The sequence below is a fragment of the Mesoplodon bidens genome (genome assembly GCF_964165515.1).
Source record: "Mesoplodon bidens genome assembly, chromosome: 4".
Lineage (NCBI taxonomy): Eukaryota > Metazoa > Chordata > Mammalia > Artiodactyla > Ziphiidae > Mesoplodon > Mesoplodon bidens.
The window spans coordinates 145,199,753-145,218,338 of NC_138160.1; the positions used below are offsets into that span (position 1 = coordinate 145,199,753).

Consider the following 18,586-nt stretch of genomic DNA (forward strand, 5'->3'; position numbering starts at 1 on the left):
TCTGTGGGTTCAACCAACCCCAGATCATGTAGTAATGTACATATTTATTGAAAAAAATCCACAAAGAAATGGACTTGCACAGTTCAAGCCCATGTTGTTCAAGGGTCAACTGGACTTGGAAGAACACTGCCAAGAAGACATTCATTAAACATGACCAAGAAATAACTTGATTGTTTTAAGCCCTTGAGAGTTTAAAGAATTGCTTGTTACAGCAGCTGTCATTAATTATCCTGACTAATACAGTGAACAAATCCAGCTTTTACTGAAGGCCAGCATGTAAGCATGTGTGCAAACCAGGATGTCTCATTGCAGGAAAATCAACATGTTAAAATTTACTATTGAATATTCTTATCCTCAAAAGTGCCCACCACTGTGAAATTGTCACTGGAGGTGTGCTCTTCCCAAGTCCAGGTTTCCTACCATTCTGCTGTCCTCTCCCATCTTTCCCTCCTTGACATCTCTTCTTGCCTACCCTCTTCACTCCCTTCCTCTAAGCCTTTCTGCTCTTTTTTTTTTTTAATTTAAATTTTTGGCCAAGCTGCATGGCTTGTGGGATCTTAGTTCCCCGACCAGGGATCGAACCCGGACGCCCTGCAGTGGAAGCTCAGAGTCCTCACCACTGGACCGCCAGGGAAGTCCCAAAGGCTTTCTGCTCCTAGATCAAATTTATCTCACTTTCTTATGAAGAACCATCCCCTCAACCCTTCTTACAGACCCTGGCTTCACGCCCACATGATCCATGATTAGTTCAATTGATTGTCTGCATGCCAGACACCATTCATCGAATGTTTTCCCGAATTAATTTATTTATTCCTCATCACAACCTTTGAGGAAGATTCTGTCACTACCCTCATTTTGCAGATAAGGAAGCAGAGAAACAGAGAGGTAGAGAGTAACCTGCCCAGAGTCTAGAGCTGAAGATTTTGCTAAACAAAAAAGCCATCTTCTCCCTAAAGGGAATTATTTCCATCGTAATTTTAAAAATTACATCCAATAACAGCCCAGGGTTTGAATGCAGGTCAGCTGGCATGCCCTTTTGCAACTTCAGTCCCACGCTGGTACAGGTATCTTGGAGGGGAGGAACAATTAATAGTGTAATGAGGGGGCTTCCCAGGTGGCACAGTGGTTGAGTCTGCCTGCCGATGCAGGGGACACGGGTTCGTGCCCCGGTCCGGGAAGATCCCACATGCCACGGAGCAGCTGGGCCCGTGAGCCATGGCCGCTGAGCCTGTGCGTCTGGAGCCTGTGCTCCGCAACGGGAGAGGCCACAACAATGAGAGGCCCACGTACCGCAAAAAAAAAAAAAAAAAAAGTGTAATGAGGACTCTTTAATTAGGTAAAAGCTCATTAAAGAATTAGAAACTCGGCCCTGCTAAATTAAAGGTAATTGACAAAGGTGTAAGGAGGGAATTTTAGGCCTTGCACGCTCAGCTCTGTGTATTTACCCAGCATCATCACCAGCACCCTGGCGGCTGCTGGGAAACTCCCAGCTGATTTGCATATTCAGCAGCCATAATTAATCACACTGCTTGTGCTTCAGGAGCAATTACTCCCGAGCTGGGGGTGGGGCAGGGCGGCCAGCGTGGGGGCCCGGCTGCGGTTGTAGGGGGTGGGTGGAGCAGGGGATGTTACACATACACACTCACAACATTGTCGGAGATACAAACAATGACATACGCAGACCAAGGGCTCATGGAATCGGACCCTCATCTTGTCACCTCCTTCCATCCCCCGCTGCTACCACAGCTTCAAGTCACTTCCTGGACCCACAAGCAGACTCAGGCAGACCCGCATCACACACTCCCCTACACCCTCAGGCAGATCCAGATACACTGACACACAAAGGCCACACAGACAGTTGCACACACCCAGTTGTGTCTGGACGTACACCTAGAGCTGTGCTGCAAAAACAACCGTGTTCACAAACCCACCCTCAGAGATGGAGCCACATCTGGAGGGAGATCCCCATTGTCACACATAGAACTACTGTATCCTGGGGCCTGGCACATGCTAGGAACACAGAGGAACACACAGCCCCACACAGAGACATGCCACCAACACACAAGCCACAGATGTGGGCCCAGGTGAACTCCATCATGGGTGATTCAGAGATAACCCTCCCTCTGCCCACACATTCATTCATTCATTCAATCAATCAACCAATCTTTGTTAAGCACCTACCATGTGCCAGGCACTATTCTAGGCTCCGGGGACCCAACTGTGGACAAAACAAAGATCCCTGCCCTCGTGGAGTTAACACTCTAGTGGGGTTGACAGGCAGTAAGCAAATACATATATGATATGTCAGGTGGTGCTATGAAGAAAAATAAGGCAGGGAGGAGGACTAGAGGGGTGTTCCTTGAGACAGAGTAGTCAAGGAAGGCTTCCTGGAGGATGCATCCCTGAAGTGGTGGCTCATACAGAGAGAGAGGGAGGGAGCCATGTGACATCTCACACAGCCAGGCCCAGAGGCACTGACCCATGCAGAACCATGGCGGTCCACATCTGGCCATGCAAAGAGGTCCTGACCCCACAAGGACAGACGTGTGGCTTCCTGTGCTGAGTGCCCCAGACACCAGAGCTTCCTTTCGAGAGGTCTGGACCCTGAAGGTGACAGTGCAGCACTGGGAAGACGGGTGACTGAGCAGACAGAAGACCCAGATTGACACCAAGAGGTTGTCCTGTCTTTCCATGATGCTAGTCTAATCTCTTTTATACACGCTTTTTCCCCCTTGGTAAATTTCTTATTTTATTTTATTTTTGTGGTGAAAAACTGCATTACATAAAATTTACCATCTACCATTTTTAAGTGTACAGCTCAGTAGTGTTAAGTATATTCACGTTGCTGGGCAACAGAACTCTACAACTTTTTCATCGTGCAAAACCGAAACTCTATACTCATTAAACAACTCTCCATGCCTTCCCACCTCAGCCCCTGGCCCCCACCTTCTACTTTCTGTCTCTATGGATCTGACTCCTCTAGGGACCTCACATGAGTGGAATCATGCAGTATTTGTCTTTTTGTGACTGGCTTATTTCACTGAGCATCATATCCTCAAGGTTCACCCATGTTATAGCAGGTGTCAGAATTTCCTTCCTTTTTGAGGGTGAATGATATTCCATTGGATGGATGGACCACATTTTGTATATCCAGTCATCCACTGATGGACACTTGGGTTGCTTCCAGATCTTGGCTACTGTGAATAATGCTGCTATGAATATGAAAGTGCAAGTATCTCTTTGAGACCCTGCTTTTGATTCTTTTGGATCTATCTCCAAAAGTGGAATTGCTAGATTGAGTATTATTTCTTTCTTAGAAATTGTTTTCATCCAGGCACACATTATGTACAATAAAATGCACTGATCTTAAGTGTTCTGTTGGAGGAGTTTTGACAATTGTCTACACACCCTAAACAAGATGTAGACTGTTTCTAGGACCCAGAAAATCCTGATGCCCTTTCCCATGCCCCCACCCTCACCCCTGGAGACACACCCTCTTCTCGGATCCATTCCAAGTGTGGCAAAACCGATGAATGAATTATGGAAGGTGTATGGAGGTGGTGTGGTGTAGTGGTTAGAGCCAAGCCACCTGGTCCAAGTTTCAGCTCCTTTGCTATAACAGATGTGACCTTCACCCCTCTGAACCTCAGTCTCCAGAGCTGTAAAGTGGGGTGAATAATAGCACCTACAGCGTCAGATTGTGTGAGGATTAAAGTAGTAAAAATAGATCACATACTTAGAACAATGTCTGCCATGTGGTAAGTGCTACAAAAGTGTTACATTTTAAGTGATGCATATATAAAAATATGCATACATATGCAACACTTAAAATGCAACATACAGGGCTTTCCTGGTGGCGCGGTGGTTGAGAGTCCGCCTGCCGATGCGGGGGGGTGGGGTTCGTGCCCCGATCCGGGAGGATCCCACGTGCCGCGGAGCGGCTGGGCCCGTGAGCCATGGCCGCTGGGCCTGCGCGTCCGGAGCCTGTGCTCCGCAACGGGAGAGGCCACAGAAGTGAGAGGCCCGCGTACCGAAAAAAAAAAAAAAAAAAAAAATGCAACATACATATAAATATATGGGGAGAGAGAGGGAGAGATAGAGAGAAACTTTATAATGAACACTCATGTGCCCACCACTCAACCTAAGAAATAAAGCATCATACCTGCAATTGATGCCTCCTGTATACATTTCTGCCATTGCATTCCTCTCCCTTCCCCGGCAAGGGTAGATGAATGTGGAGAATTAAAAACATGGGTTTAGGGGCTTCCCTGGCGGTCCAGTGGTTAAGACTCTGTGCTTACACTGCAGGGGTTGGGGGTTTGATCCCTGGTCGGGGAACTAAGATCCTGCATGCCGTGCAGTGCGGCCAAAAAGAATACATAAAATAAAATTTAAACCATTTACCCAATTTTAAGTGTCCAGTTCAGTGACATGAAATACATCCACATTGGTGGGCAACCATTCCCACCATCCACCTCCAGAAATTTTTCATCTTCCCCAACTGAAACTCCATCCCTATGAAACCCTAGCTCCTTATTTTTTCCTTTCCCTAGGTTGTGGGAATTTTTGACCTCAGTTTATTTCCCCATGTTTACTGCTTACAGGAAGCTGTATCCAGGGATGATGAACAACATGATTTTGCAAGTTTCTAAACTATCTCACACTGGTACAATATTGAACATGTTTTTTTTTTTTTTTTTTTTTTCTTTTTGCGGTATGCGGGCCTCTCACTGTTGTGGCCTCTCCCGTTGCGGAGCACAGGCTCCGGATGCGCAGGCCCAGTGGCCATGGCTCACGGGCCCAGCCGCTCCGCGGCATATGGGATCCTCCCAGACCGGGGCACGAACCCGTATCCCCTGCATCGGCAGGCGGACTCTCAACCACTGCGCCACCAGGGAGGCCCTGAACATGTTTTTTTGTGACTTGCTTTGTTAGTTCAGCCAGAGATTTTTTCATCTTCTCCATGTAGGCACAAGTATTTCTAGTCTTGTCTTTTTAATTGCTTTGAAAATGCTCACCTCAGCAGAGTTAGCTGTTCTCCTACTCATAAACTTTTAGGTGTTTCCCATTTTGTTCCTCTTCAAACATCTGGGCATGTGTTGCACATGGTAAGTATCTCTAGGATGTATAAGTATATAAGAAATTAGGAAATTCTGGGTTAGGGAGAAGGTGCATTTTCATCTACCCTGAGTATGATCTTCATGCTGGTTGCCCAAACCTCACTATGTACCTTTCAGATCACCACTCTCCCGAGACTCCCTTTTAGCCCTAAGACAAAGTCCAAGTTCTTCTACCTGCGGTTCTGGCCTCACTTGCCACCATACCTCATCAGGAGACCTAGCCTCCTGCACCTTGTGGCCTCAGGGCCTTTGCACCTGCTCTTCTTTCTGCCCACCACGCCCTGCCAGCTCTTACTCATCCCTCGGATTGCAACTCTGGTGTCACTCCCTGATGCTGACCCCTCAGGCTAGATCTGGACCCCCCAGTCACACTCAGTGAACCCTGCCCATCTGTGCAGGCACCCCACTCCTAACTCTCAATTACTTGAAAACGGGGCTTCCCTAAAGCCAGTGCAGGCTGGGCCTGGATTGAGTGCCCGGTCTCTGCTTGTGGATAGATGGAGGAGTCTGTGCATCTGCCTTGGGGCTGGGGTGGCAGCTGCACAGAGACCTGGGCTCCAATCCCAGTTCTACCACTTGCTAGCTGTGTGACCTCAGGCAAGTGGCTTAACCCCTTTGAGCCCCTCACTTTCCTCTCCTGTGAAACCCTTCCCAGGGCTGTTGCAGGGGTTGAAATGAGCCCCAGCCAGGTCTGACTCGGGGTAGACCGCTCTTGGTAGGAGCTGCTGTGGTTCTGAGCCAAGTTCCGGCCCCATAACCTTGGATTAGGGCTTTGCTCCTTCCTGGCTTGGCAGGGCTGGGAAGTGATGCTAGGTCTCCTTGTCCCGCCAGCTCATTCCTCAATTCCCAGGCCTTTAATGAGAACCATATGCGCTGGACGCCTGCCTGCCCACCCGCCCTCCCTCCTCCGTATCCTCCCCCAGAGAGGCCTCCTGAGTCATCTGGTCCCCCTCCCCCTCCCCTGCTTCTCACAACCTCATTCCCACACTGCTCCAGCCTGGGGTTCGCGTGTCGTGGGTGTCTGTGCTGTGTCATGGGTCCCTGTGGGTGTGTGTGAACTGTCTGCCTATACTTTGTGTTTGTGACTATGTCTGAACTGTGGGTCTGTGGGTGGGTTTTATACAAACGGTGTGCCTCTTTTGTGTGTCTGTGTGTTGTGCTTAAACTACCTGCCCTGTTTTGTGTGATTGTCTTGTGAGTTTGTGCATGTTACTGTATGAACGATATGTCTGTTTTATAGATCTCCACATACATGAATCTGTGTGTGTGAGCTCTGCGTCTGAACCATGGGGTTTGGGTGTTTTTTGTGTCAGGGGTCTGTGTGTGTGTTGGATCAAATGTATTTGTGAGTGCTGGTTCTTGGGTAACTGTGGTTGGTTCACCTCTGACGTTCTTCCGCCATTTGATGGGTGTGTGGGTGGGTTTCTGTGGGCTCTTCTGCCTGGAACGTGTATGTGGCTGTGTGTTGCATGTGGTTGTATGTGCTGGTTCTGGGTGACACTGTTCTGTCTGAGCATGGCATTGTGCCTGGACCATTTATCAGGGTGCAGTGTCCCTGGGTGACTCTATGTCCATGTTGTGTGTTTGTGTGTCAGTTCACTTGAGGCCAGGCCTGTGCAACTGGGGGACAAATTCTCATTTTCACATGGTCATTGTGTGTGTGTGTGTGTGTGTGTGTGTGTGATGCCTGGAGGGGAGGGAGTTCCTTTGGTGACTGCAGCTCCATGGTGAGAAATGCCCAAGAGAAGGAAAGAATGGGGCTGAACAGTGGGGCCAGTCTCTGGGGAACCCCCAGGCTCAAGGGCTGAACTTAGGAGCCTCTCCTAGGGCATGGAAGGAGAGCTGGGCTCCATTCTGAGTGAACAACTGGAGGACCAGGATTGGGAGCCCTGGACCTGGAGGGCGCCTGGAATGATCGCCATAGAGATGCATGTACAAGCCGGGGAGGGGAAGAGGTGATGCTCAGCTCATCTGGGATGGACCAGATCTTCTGGATGCCACGTGAACATATCCCCTGCCACGTGAACAGATATCCCCTGCAACCACAGCATAAAAAGCCTCATGTCTGGAATCCGACATGAACCAAATTATGGTGTTAGCTCTGCTGTACACCCTCTCTGTGGCCTTGCTCAAGTATCTTAATTTCTCTGAGCCTCAATCCCTCCATCTGAAAAGTGGGACTGAGGCAGATGATGTTGGTGTCCTGCCTGTATCCCCCTTGCCCTCATGGGTACCTGTGCACACTTTAGCCTCAGGGCTTTCTCAACTCATATTCTGGTCAAACCAGAAATGCTGAGGAGCTGACGCCCCTGGGAGCAGGCCTCCCGCAGTGACACGTGGGTCTTGGAGAATAAATACCTGCCTCCCTCACCCTCTGGTGGGACAGCTATGAAGGGCAGCATCTACGCTCTCTCCAAGGGGTCTCCAGGAGGACTGACCCTCAGTTGTCTATGTGGATTTGATAGGAAAGGAAAGATGCAGAACAAATAACCCAGTATAATGCTACAGAGGTCAATAGGTTGGCTTTGAGTCAGACAGAACTGGGTTTGAACCCAATGTCTGCTTTTTGTAGCTGGGTGGCCTTGGTCAAGTTAGCTAAACTCTCTGAGCCTCAGACTTTTCATTCTTAAATTGGGGATAATAATTCCTACCTCATAGGGTTGTTGTAAGAATTCAAGGAAATAGGGACTTCCCTGGTGGTCCAGTGGCTAAGCCTCCATGCTCCCAGTGCAAGGGGCCCAGGTTCAATCCCTGGTCAGGGAAGTAGATCCCACATGCTGCAACTAAGAGTTCACATGCCGCAACTAAAGATCCAGCACGCGACAACGAAGATCCCACACGCGGCAAAAAAGATCCTGCATGCTGCAACAAAGATCCCATGTGCCACAACTAAAAAAAAAAAAAAAGAAGAATTAAAGGAAATAATGCATGGAGAGGACTTCACCTGGTGTTGAGTCCTTAGTGGGAGCTCGATGAGCGGGGATGGTTGTTATTAAAGAGATATAGGGAATTCCCTGGTGGTCCAGTGGTTAGGGCTCTGCGCTTCCACGGCAGGGGGCATGGGTTTGATCCCTGGTTCGGGAACTAAGATCCCGCAAGCCACGTAGTACAGCCAAAAAAAAAAAAAAAAAAAAAAAAGTGTGTGTGTGTGAGAGAGAGAGAGATGCAGCCCTGAGTAGGTGGTAGCACACAGCCTGGGGTATTAGGACTTTATGAATGACAAGGTTTTCTCCAAACAGGTAAGGGGAATGAATATTCCAAGAACATATCAATCAGGGTTTAGCTATAGGAAATAAGGACCAAAATCAGGGAACCTGGTGCTTACAAAACTGTTGGAAGGCAGAAGGATGGGGCTCTAGGCTAAGCCTATTGGATGACTTACTACAGAACATGGCTTCTGAATTGACCCTTCCAGGAGCTCCTGCCTCTGTTATTCACATAGGAAAGTGGGGAATAACACACTGGGAACCACTGACTTCAAGAATACATCACCATAACAAGAATGAATATATGTATATGTATAACTGAATCACTTTGCTGTACGTCTGAAATTAACACGACATTGTAACTCAACTATATGCCAATAAAATAAAAAAATACATCAGCATAATGCAAAAGCAAAATCTGGTCCAGCCATATAATGGAATATTATTCAGCTATAAAAAGGAATAAAGTTCTGATACATGCCATACCGTGAGGTTTTGATAAACCTCAAAAACATTATGCTAAGTGAAAGAAGCCAGACACAAAAGGACAAATATTGTGTGATGCCACTTATATGAAATATCTTAGATAGGCAAATTCATTGAGACAGAAAGTAGATTAGAGGTTCCAAGGGCTGGGGATGGGAAAAGTGAGGAGTTATTGTTTAATGGTTACAGAGTGTTGGGGAGATGAAAAAGTTCTGAAAACAGATAGTGTTGATGGTTTCACAACACTGAAGAGGTAATTAATACCACTGAATTGTACCCTTAAAAATGGTTTAGGGAATTCCCTGGTGGTCCAGTGGTTAGGACTTAGCAGCTTTCACTGCTGAGGGCCTGGGTTTGATCCCTGAGTTGGGGAACTAAGATCCCACAAGCCACACAGTGTGGAAGAAAGAAGGAAATAAAGAAAGAAGGAAAGAAGGAAAGAAAGAAAGAAAGAAAGAAAGAAAGAAAGAAAGAAAGAAAGAGGAAGGAAGGAAGGAAGGAAGAAAGGAAGGAAGATGGAACTTCCCTGGTTGTACAGTGATTAAGACTCTGAGCTCCCAATGCAGGGGGCCCAGGTTCGATCCCTTGTCAGGGAACTAGATCCCAAATGCATGCTGCAACTAAGAGTTCACATGCTACAAATAAAGAGTTGGCGAGCCACAACTAAGGAGCCCGCCTTCTGCAACTAAGACCCAGTGCCACCAAATAAATAAATAAATAAAATATTTTTTAAAAAAGAGATAGTTTAAGTGGCAAATTTTATGATACTTATATTTTACTACAACTTAAAAAATTAATAATGTAATATACCAAAAGCCATTGAAGTATACACTAAAGGGTGAATTGTATGGTATGTGAATTATATCTTGATAAAACTGCTTTTTAAAAAAAATACATCTCCATGGTTGCAATTTAGAGATTTGGAAGCTACCATCATTGTCATTTGCAACTGCCTCTCAACAAAAGCTAGTGACACTGGTGACTGAAGACAGTAATATTTCTGCAGGAAAACCCACAATAGAAAGATGACCTCCATCCAATTCCCCCACCCACATCTCAATCTTCCAATTAATAAAATCTCATTGCCATACAGAAATCTAGCTGCAAGGGAGTCTGGAAAACATAGTTTTTAGCTTTGCAGCCTCTGTAGTGGAGGAATGCACACTAGGAGGTTGGGATGGTGCTGAGAGTCAATTCATTGTCTTTTGGTTTTGCTTACACAGGAGTTTTTCCCTCTTTCAATGGTAAAAGTTCCATATCTCCCCCCCCCCCACTTTGCTCCCTTGTTTTCCATCCAATATAGATTGAATGAGGCTAACTCCACCTTCTGGATCCAGAGGGGTGAACTATGAGCCAGGTCTGGTCAAGCCACATAATCAATTCCTCTGAAACCATGATTGGCTCAGGGATGGGCACATGACTTGGGATGGACCAATGAGAGATATTATTTTGCAAACTCTCTTTTTGCTGAAGTTGCTGCGCTTGGAAGATGAAAGCTCCTGGGAATTATCTTTAACACCTCCTGGCTAAAAGGGATCCCTTGTAGAGAATAGTAGAGATGATAAATGGAGAGAGACAGAATTCTGATGATATAACAGAACCCCTGGATCCAGCCATGCCTGAATTCCATTACCTCTGGATTTTTCTTTCAGTTATGTGAGCTAATAGATATTCTTTTTTTGTTAAGACAGTTCAAGTTGCCTTTCTGCTACTTGCTATCAAAGGAGTCCTGAATAATATATGGAGGGGTCAGCAAGAGCAAATGTATGGGTAGACATGAATGACCTAGATTCATTAACTCATTAAATTCTTCTTGATCATCTTCTCCATGTCAGGCCCTGTGCAGAGTATGGGAAAACAAAGGCCCGGACTGTTTCTTCCTCTGGCTGGACACATAGAGGGGTCACAGGTGAGTAAAGCCAATGGCATCAATTAAGAAAACCCAATGGCCAGCTGGCGAGAGTTGGCAGGGATCCACTGCCCTTCTCCCCTGCCTCTGCACATTGTGGAGAGCAGACTGCCCAGTACCAGACCCCAAGCCACCTGGTCCGTCAGTTTTGTTGTACAAGGTCCTTGAGAAGCTGATCTCTCTTCAATGATGGTGCACAAGGCAGACATCATGCTCATCGTAGCACTGACCATGGTGCTGATCTTGAAGCTGACAACTGTACGACCAGGACACTGAGTATGACCCTGACCACAGTACAACATGATAATAATTCTGACCATAGCATGGCCAGGTCACTGTCCAAAGCTAGGTCAGAACACTGACCACAGCATGACCAGGATAGTGATTGTGGCTCTGAGCCACAACACAGCCAGGAAGCTGACCACCACACTGACCACAGCACAGTCAAGAATGACCACTGGAGACCACAGTACTGACCACAATGCTGACCACAGTAGAGCCAGGATGCTGAGGGCAGTGCAGATCACAGTTTAATAGAACATTGACTACAGCATGATCAGGCCACTGGCAGTGCCACTGACCACAGCTGTGGTTATGTCTACAGCACTGAATGTATTGGCCAGGGTCTAGTCAGAAAAACAAAGCTCACACCAGATAGTTCAATAGCAAGAATTGAATATGGGGATTTAGTTACAGAGGAGTTAGTTAAGCTTTAAGAGCAAATAGGGGACGGTGAATCTACTCTAGAATAGCAAGCCACCACCTTCCAAGGGCTGAAGCAGCAAAGGGAGGAGGTGTTTACCAGAGTTACGGCCACCTGGCAAGAGCTGAATGAACCATGGTGGGGACCCTCAAAGGGGCTGAGGCCACAGAGGAGCCTGAGACAACAGCCACTGCCAGAGACACCCAAACTGGAGAGAGAGGGAGAAATATCCTGGCTTCTTTTTTCTCCGGTCCTCCAATCTCTCTCCAGACTTCCCATTGCCTGAGCCCAGCCTGGGAAATGTAGTTTGTAGGGATCAAGGGAACCTGGGAAATGTAGTTTTCAGGGGCCATCTCTCCTGAAACAGAGCAGGGGAAGGGTGAGGAATGAACCTAAGGGCCTATTGACCCATGTCAACCACACAACACAGGCCATAGCTTGACCATACAATGACCTCCTCCATGACCAATCCCAAGGAAGACATTGTCCGTGGTTCTGAAACGCAGCACTAACAAGGGCAAGGAAAGGGACAGGGACAAGCAGGGCCCTCCTCCACCCGAGTTGACCACAGCCCACTCTTCGTCAAGAGCTTGTGTGTTCCAACAACCAATACCCCTCTCCTATCCCATGCTTAATGCAGGCTTGGCCTGAGGAGTCAGCAAAAGATCATCTCCCATCTGGGAAAAAGAGGGAGAGGGATGATGAGATGCCTTTCCTGGCTCAGATTCTGTTTTGTGTCCCACATCCCATGGCCAGTGTCCTCAACCCCATGCTTCACTGTAGTAATGCTCTCTGGGGATTGGGCGCTGGGCTAGGTGCTCTATTCACTCATAAGTCACAGAAGCCCCCAACACCTCAAGAGGAAACAGGTCTCCTAAGAGAAGGAAAGCTCTTTGCCTGGGGTCACATGGCCAAGAAGTGACAGAACCAGGGTCGAACCCAGGTCTTATTGGATAACAAGCTCTTTCTCCTTGCTTTGAGAAAACCATCCACAACCTGTTATCTGCAGGGCACACAGTAGGGTAAGAAAAATGCCAGGCTTCCCCACTCCCGATATTTTATGGCTGATTTCTTTATAACCTGACTTGCTTGCTCCCTCACCCAAAAAACCATAGAGGAACTTTGGTGAGGGAAGATGTTTGGGGAGACCGACGAGGGGGGACAGGCAGAGAAAGTCCGGAGGCTGGACGAGGACGCCCTTCATATGCAAACAGCTTCGTGTGGAGGTGGCCTTAATATTTTGATTCTCTCAGGATCTTGTCTCTTGTCTTGGGCCACTGCAATGGGAGACAGAGACTGTCCCAGGTGTGATGGGGGGAAGGAAGATGCCCACCAGCTGGCCATCCCCTTTGGCCTCGTCTAGAGATCTCCTGCCCCCTGTATCTGTCTCTCACTTTCTGTCTCCATCTCCGCCCCCGTCCCTGCAGTGATCCGTCTCGAAGCCCAATTTCACAGACTGCCTCAATTTCTCTGTTGACTCCTGAGCTTTTTAAAGAGGAGGCCTCTCAGTTTCTCTTCTTTGCTACCAGGCCTTCCTCCTACGCCCCCTGCCCCTTGATCCCTCTCCCAAGCCCATTTATAGCGTGGGAAATGTCCAGGGAGGGTGAAATTGACTACTACGTGAAGGAACCCCCTCACCGTCCCCATCTCCATGAGCCACCCCCAGATTGGCCTTGGGGTTCTGGGTCGCAACCCCAGCTACCCTCTCGGGTGCCGGCTTCCACCACCCCCACCCCCACCCCCGCTTCGCCGACCCCAGACCCCGCTCCGTCGGCGCCCTAAGACGAGCTCGGGGCGGGGCGGGGGGCGGAGCCCGCAACAAAGACTCCGAGCGAGCGAGGGGCGGAATCCCAGCCGCCCGCGAGGCCGGGGAGGCGGCGGCATAGGGTCGCCCGGCCCGGCGGGCGGGGTAGCGCATGGTGGCTGTCCCCGTGCCGAGGCGTCGCTAGGGCGGGCGGGGGACGGGACGCCGGGCCGGGGGCACGTCATGTGGCCGCTCACGGTCCCGCCGCCGCCGCCGCTGCCGCTGCTGCTGCTGCTGCTGTGTTCAGGCCTCGCCGGACAGGTAGGGGCCCGGCAGGCAGGTGCGGGCGCAGAGGGCTCCAGAAGGGGCGGGGGCTCAGAGGGCCCCGCAGAAACGGGACTGGGGGCTCCATGAGCCCCCCGCGGCTGCGAGGGAGGGGGCGTCTCAGCGAGGGAGGGGCTGGGACGTCCACCCTGGCTTTGGGAATGGGAAGGGGAGCTTCAGATCCAGCCTCAGAGCTGGGATGGTTTGGGAGGCAACCTGATCCCAGCTGTGGGGTTCTCAATCTCTCGGTGACCGGAGCCCACACCCGCCATCTCGCTCGAGCTAAGTGGGGTCGTGGGGGGACTTCAGGGGGCCTTGTGTGTCGCTTATCCTTCACTTCCCCCATCATGGCAGGAGGTGCCCAGCTTTTATAGCCCCCCACTCCTCGCCCGCACCCCCAAGGTGGGCAAGGGGGCGGGGCTCACGTGTGAGTGACTGACGGGGACGTGTGTGAAGTGCTGGAGGGTGCTGGGTAAACGTGTGTGCCTTTGTGTCACAGCTGGGTGTGACTGAGAGTTTGCGTGTGTGGCTGTGCAGGTGTGCCCAACCGTGCATGACTTGGGGCCTGATTGGGGGAGGCTGTTTGTACCCGAGGCAGTCTGTATGTGACAGTGGGAGGCTGTGACTTGGAGGGCCAATGTGACAGTGGAAGGCTTGTGAGCCTGAGACTGGGACTTGTGTATCTGTGTGTGACTGGCTGTGTGACAGCAAGTGAGGACTGTATTAACCCCAGCGGTATGTGGGCAGCTGTGGCTGTGTATAAAGGAGGGTGTGTGTCAGTGTCCCCATGACCCTGGCCCACGTGCCCGGGTGTTGTACAAAATGTGGGTGACCAGGTGTGTGGCTGTGTGGGAGCTTTGGGTAACCACGTGTCATTCTGTGCCTAAGTCGCTCTAAAAGGGGGTGTGCGGGGCAAGGGCTGTGTGTGCAAACGTGTACATCCGTGTGTGTGTGTTGGTGCCTTGCACATTACATGCTTTCACAGGAGCACGTCTCCCTCTCCTTGGTACCTCATCTCTTGGGCAAGAGGTGGGGGCTTTTCAAAATGTGGGGGGTGGTCCCAGCTTTCTAATGCTATTGGGAAGCCTCTTTCCTCCTCCATCTTTGGGGGTGGGAGCCCCCTAAGTTCTCAGGTCTTCAGGAGCTCAGAGGGAAGATGGAATCCAAAATAATAAAATATTTATAATAACAGCTAACACTTATTAAGTGCTTATTATGTGCTGGGCACTGTTTCAAGCACACCGAATGAACTAAGACATTTAATCCTCTGAGCAGCTTAACTAGTGGGTGCTATTGTTACCTTCATTTTACAGTTGGTGGGGGCTGAGGCACAGAAAAGTTAGGTCACTTGCTCAAGCTCAGACAGCTTGGGAGTGGCAGGGCTAGGATTGAACCAAGGCAGTCCGGCCCCTGAGCCCATGCATTTACCCTCTTGTTAAATAATCCACTCCATGGCTGTGAACAGTGCCTGTGTAAATACTAGGAGGGTTTCTAGGTAGAAGCTCAGGGGAAAAACAGTCCTGGCACCTTCTCTTTCCTGGCCAAGAGAAGAATCAGAACCTTGTACCCACCCTGAGGGGGGCTGTTGGGAGAGGGATGGAGATCAGACTCTAGATAGAAAGATTTCCAGGCTACGAGGAGACCTCGTGAGGTCCCCTCCCTCACTCCTCTGTTTCCCTATCTCAGGACCCACATACTGGCTGGGATGGGAAGTGTGCTCAGAGCCAAGCGTCAGGCCACACACACTGGGTGCTCAACTGATATGTGAGCCCCAAAGAAGTAAAGAGAGTCAGCTGAGCGAGAGACGAGAGACCGAAAGAGGTATACACTTGAGAGAATGGTGCATAAAAATGCACCAGGAGTGAAGTTGAATTGGGTTTCCAAGAAGGACCCTTGGAGCCACCACCTGGGGATTTTCCTCCACCCCTGCTGGCCCCTAGGAAACTCTAGATTTCATGTTCTTTCGCCAAGATTGCCTAAGGGTGTGGGAGAGTCTAGTGAGAGGTGATGTTGGGTGACCCCAGAGGAGGGTGGGAGATGCTTGGGGGCAGGGCTAACATGAAGATGCATGAGAGCTATACCAGGCTCTTTAGGGGGTGGGACCAAACTGGGTTCAGTGGAGGTGGGGCTAAATGGCCGGGGGGGGCGGAGCTAAGCTGGGGTAATCAGTTGGGGTGAGGCGGGTAGGGTCCTGCTACCAACTACAGTGCCTCCAGGCGGCCATGGGCACTACAGTGTTGTGTGCCCCAGCTTGCCCACCCAGCCTGACGCCCCAGGGAAGGAAGAGGCCTGGAGAATGGATGCTCTGTCCTATCTCTATCCCCTCCATCGCTTCCCAGAACCCCCTCCTCGGTCCTTGATGGGCCCTGGTCTCCACCAGGGGTTCTTTCTAGAAATCATTCATTTGTCCGTTCAATCAACAGATATGACGGAGCATTGGAGATATAGCCATGAACCAAGTCATCAAATCCCTGCCCTCCTGGAGCTGACCTTGTTGCAGGAGAGACAGACAAGAATCGAATAAATATATAATACAATGTCAACAGCTAAATCAATATATAATACAATGCAAGTGGCATGAAGAATAATAAACAGGGTAAAGGGGATTAAAGTGTGATGGTGGTGCAGTGGGGGGCTATTTTAGCAGGTGTGGTAGAGGCGGTGTCTCTAAGAAGGTGGTATTTGAGGTGACACTTGAAGGAAGTGAGAGAAGGATGCCTTCTGTATCCAGGAGAAGAGCCTTCAAAGCAGGAAGAGCAAGTGCAAAGGCCCTGAAAGTGGGAACAAGCATGGTATGTTTGGGGAGCAGCAGAGAGGCTGGTGTGTCTGGATAGGTGTGAGTGAAGGGGAAGTTGGGGGGAGATGAGGCCAGGGAAGCCAGGAGGGACCGACCAAGTGGGAACTTGTGGGCCGTGGACAGCAGTTTGGATTTGACCCTGAGAACAGGGGAGTAGGACCTGTCAGAGGAGTTGTCCATCCCTCCAGGGTCTGGAGCTACCAGAGAGCTTGACGGGTCCAAGGCCCACCATCTTATCCATGGGAAAGATGCTCTCTTCCTGACCACTGGGAAGTCCTCCTTAAGATCTAGCTACAGGGCTTCCCTGGTGGCACAGTGGTTAAGAATCCGCCTGCCAATGCAGGGGACACCGGTTCGAGCCCTGGTCCAGGAAGATCCCACATGCCACGGAGCAACTAAGCCTGTGTGCCACAGCTACTGAGCCTGCACTCTGCAGCCCGTGAGCCACAACTACTGAAGCCTACGTGCCTAGCGCCCATGCTTCGCAACAAGAGAAGCCACCGCGATAAGAAACCCGTGCACTGCAACGAAGAGTAGGCCCCGCTCGCCACAACTAGAGAAAGCCCATGCTTAGCAATGAAGACCCAACACAGCCAAAAATAAATAAATAAAATAAATAAATTTACAAAAAAAAAAAAAGATCTAGCTACATCTTTGGTACTATCTGGGTTTGGGGTCACCTCTTTCCTGGGGTCCCCACAGGATGGGACAAGAGGAGTAGCTCAGTGTACAATGCGTGCCTCAGGGCCTTTGCACTTGACATTTCCTCTGCCTGGGACACTGATCCCCCAGGTAGCTACTCAGCTTCCTCCCTGTCTTTCTGCTTAAATGTCACCTCCTCTGAGAGGCCATCAAAAATAACCTCCCACTGCCACTTTCTGAGCTCTTACTCTGTGTTATTTTTCTTCATAGGCATTGTCACTACATTCCCAGGATTTGTTTCTTCACCTATTGTCTGTCTTCCCTTAGAGGGGCAGCTCATCAGGGTCCAGTGGTCTCTGTTGTATCATCAGTGCCTACAGCAGAGCCTGGCACGTAGTAGGTTCTCAACAAATATCTGTTGAATGAATGGATGAATCCCCCTCCTCCTCCCACAGAGTCTCTTTCTTTCTCAAACAGTGGAACTCTTGTGCCAAGGGAGGGTCGGGGGAACAACCCTCCCCTTGGGCTATCCCATACCCATTTCAACTCAACCACAGCTCCTGGATCAGAGGCATCAGGGAAACCCATCTTCTCCATCTGTGCCTAAAATTCCACCATTGCAGGGCACCACTATTTGGGGTTAAGATGCTGTTTCCCCCAGGGTGCCTTTAGAAAATGTAAATGTCCCAGGTAGATGGAAGTAAAAGGAAATCTTGAGGACTCCCAGATAATAAGTGAACTGGACGTTTTCTTCCTAAGGAATGGTGGTGTTGATGCTGAGCCGAAGATGAAGGAGCTGGGGCGACACCTAGTGGTAGAATGAGGTTTGTTCAGAGACTGTGTGTGTCCCTGTGACTCTGGGGAAGACGTGTGGGCAGATGCCCCTGGGTATGTGTGTCAGCCAGGGTCCTGATCAGGGTGTGAAGCAAACGAGGCACTTGCCTTGGGTGCAAGATTGAGGGGAGTGCCAAAAGCCTCAGAGACCAAGATAAATACTATTTTAATGCATTTTTTTTTTTTTTTTTTGCGGTACGCGGGCCTCTCACTCTTGTGGCCTCTCCCGTTGCGGTGCACAGGCTCCGGACGCGCAGGCTCAGCAGCCATGGCTCACGGGCCCAGCTGCTCCGCGGCATGTGGGATCTTCCCGGACCGGGGCACGAACCCGTGTCCCCTGCATCGGCAGGCGGACTCTCAACCACTGCGCCACCAGAGAAGCCCTAATGCAATATTTTAAGAAAATCAAAATTAATGCAAAAAATCCATGATGAACAAAATATCAAAATTTAAATAAAGGCAGGATCCACCTCTGCTCTTGCATGGCTCACCTCACTGTAACTCTGGCCCTATAGGAGTGTGTCTGTAGTGTCCATGGGTGTGTGTGTGTATGTTTAGGGACAGTGTACTTGGCATTGGCCAAACTGGACGCAGGGACATGTGTGTGCCATAATCATGTTTGTGGGTGTGTGGGCACAGTGACTCTGTGTCCATACAGGTTGACCATGTGGGCGTGTGTGGATTTCTCATAATCCCAGCAGTTGGTGTTGGCAATGACTCTGTGTCCCCAGATTCAGTGTCAGTGCCTGGGAGGCAGTAACTTGCTATTTTCATTTATTCATGCATTCATGTATTCATTTAGAAAGCATCCATTGTGAGCC

General features: G+C 49.7%; 1 protein-coding gene across 1 annotated transcript in view; it reads left to right on the top strand.

Moving 5' to 3' along the window:
- The first annotated feature begins 13,410 nt into the window (after positions 1–13,410).
- OLFM2 (olfactomedin 2) overlaps positions 13,411–18,586 on the top strand; it is a 63,476-nt gene continuing 58,300 nt past the window's right edge. Inside the window, exon 1 of the mRNA XM_081232205.1 lies at positions 13,411–13,489. Within this exon, the coding sequence (XP_081088331.1) occupies positions 13,412–13,489 (78 nt within the window). The 5' untranslated portion in view covers position 13,411. The remainder of the gene's footprint in view (positions 13,490–18,586) is intronic.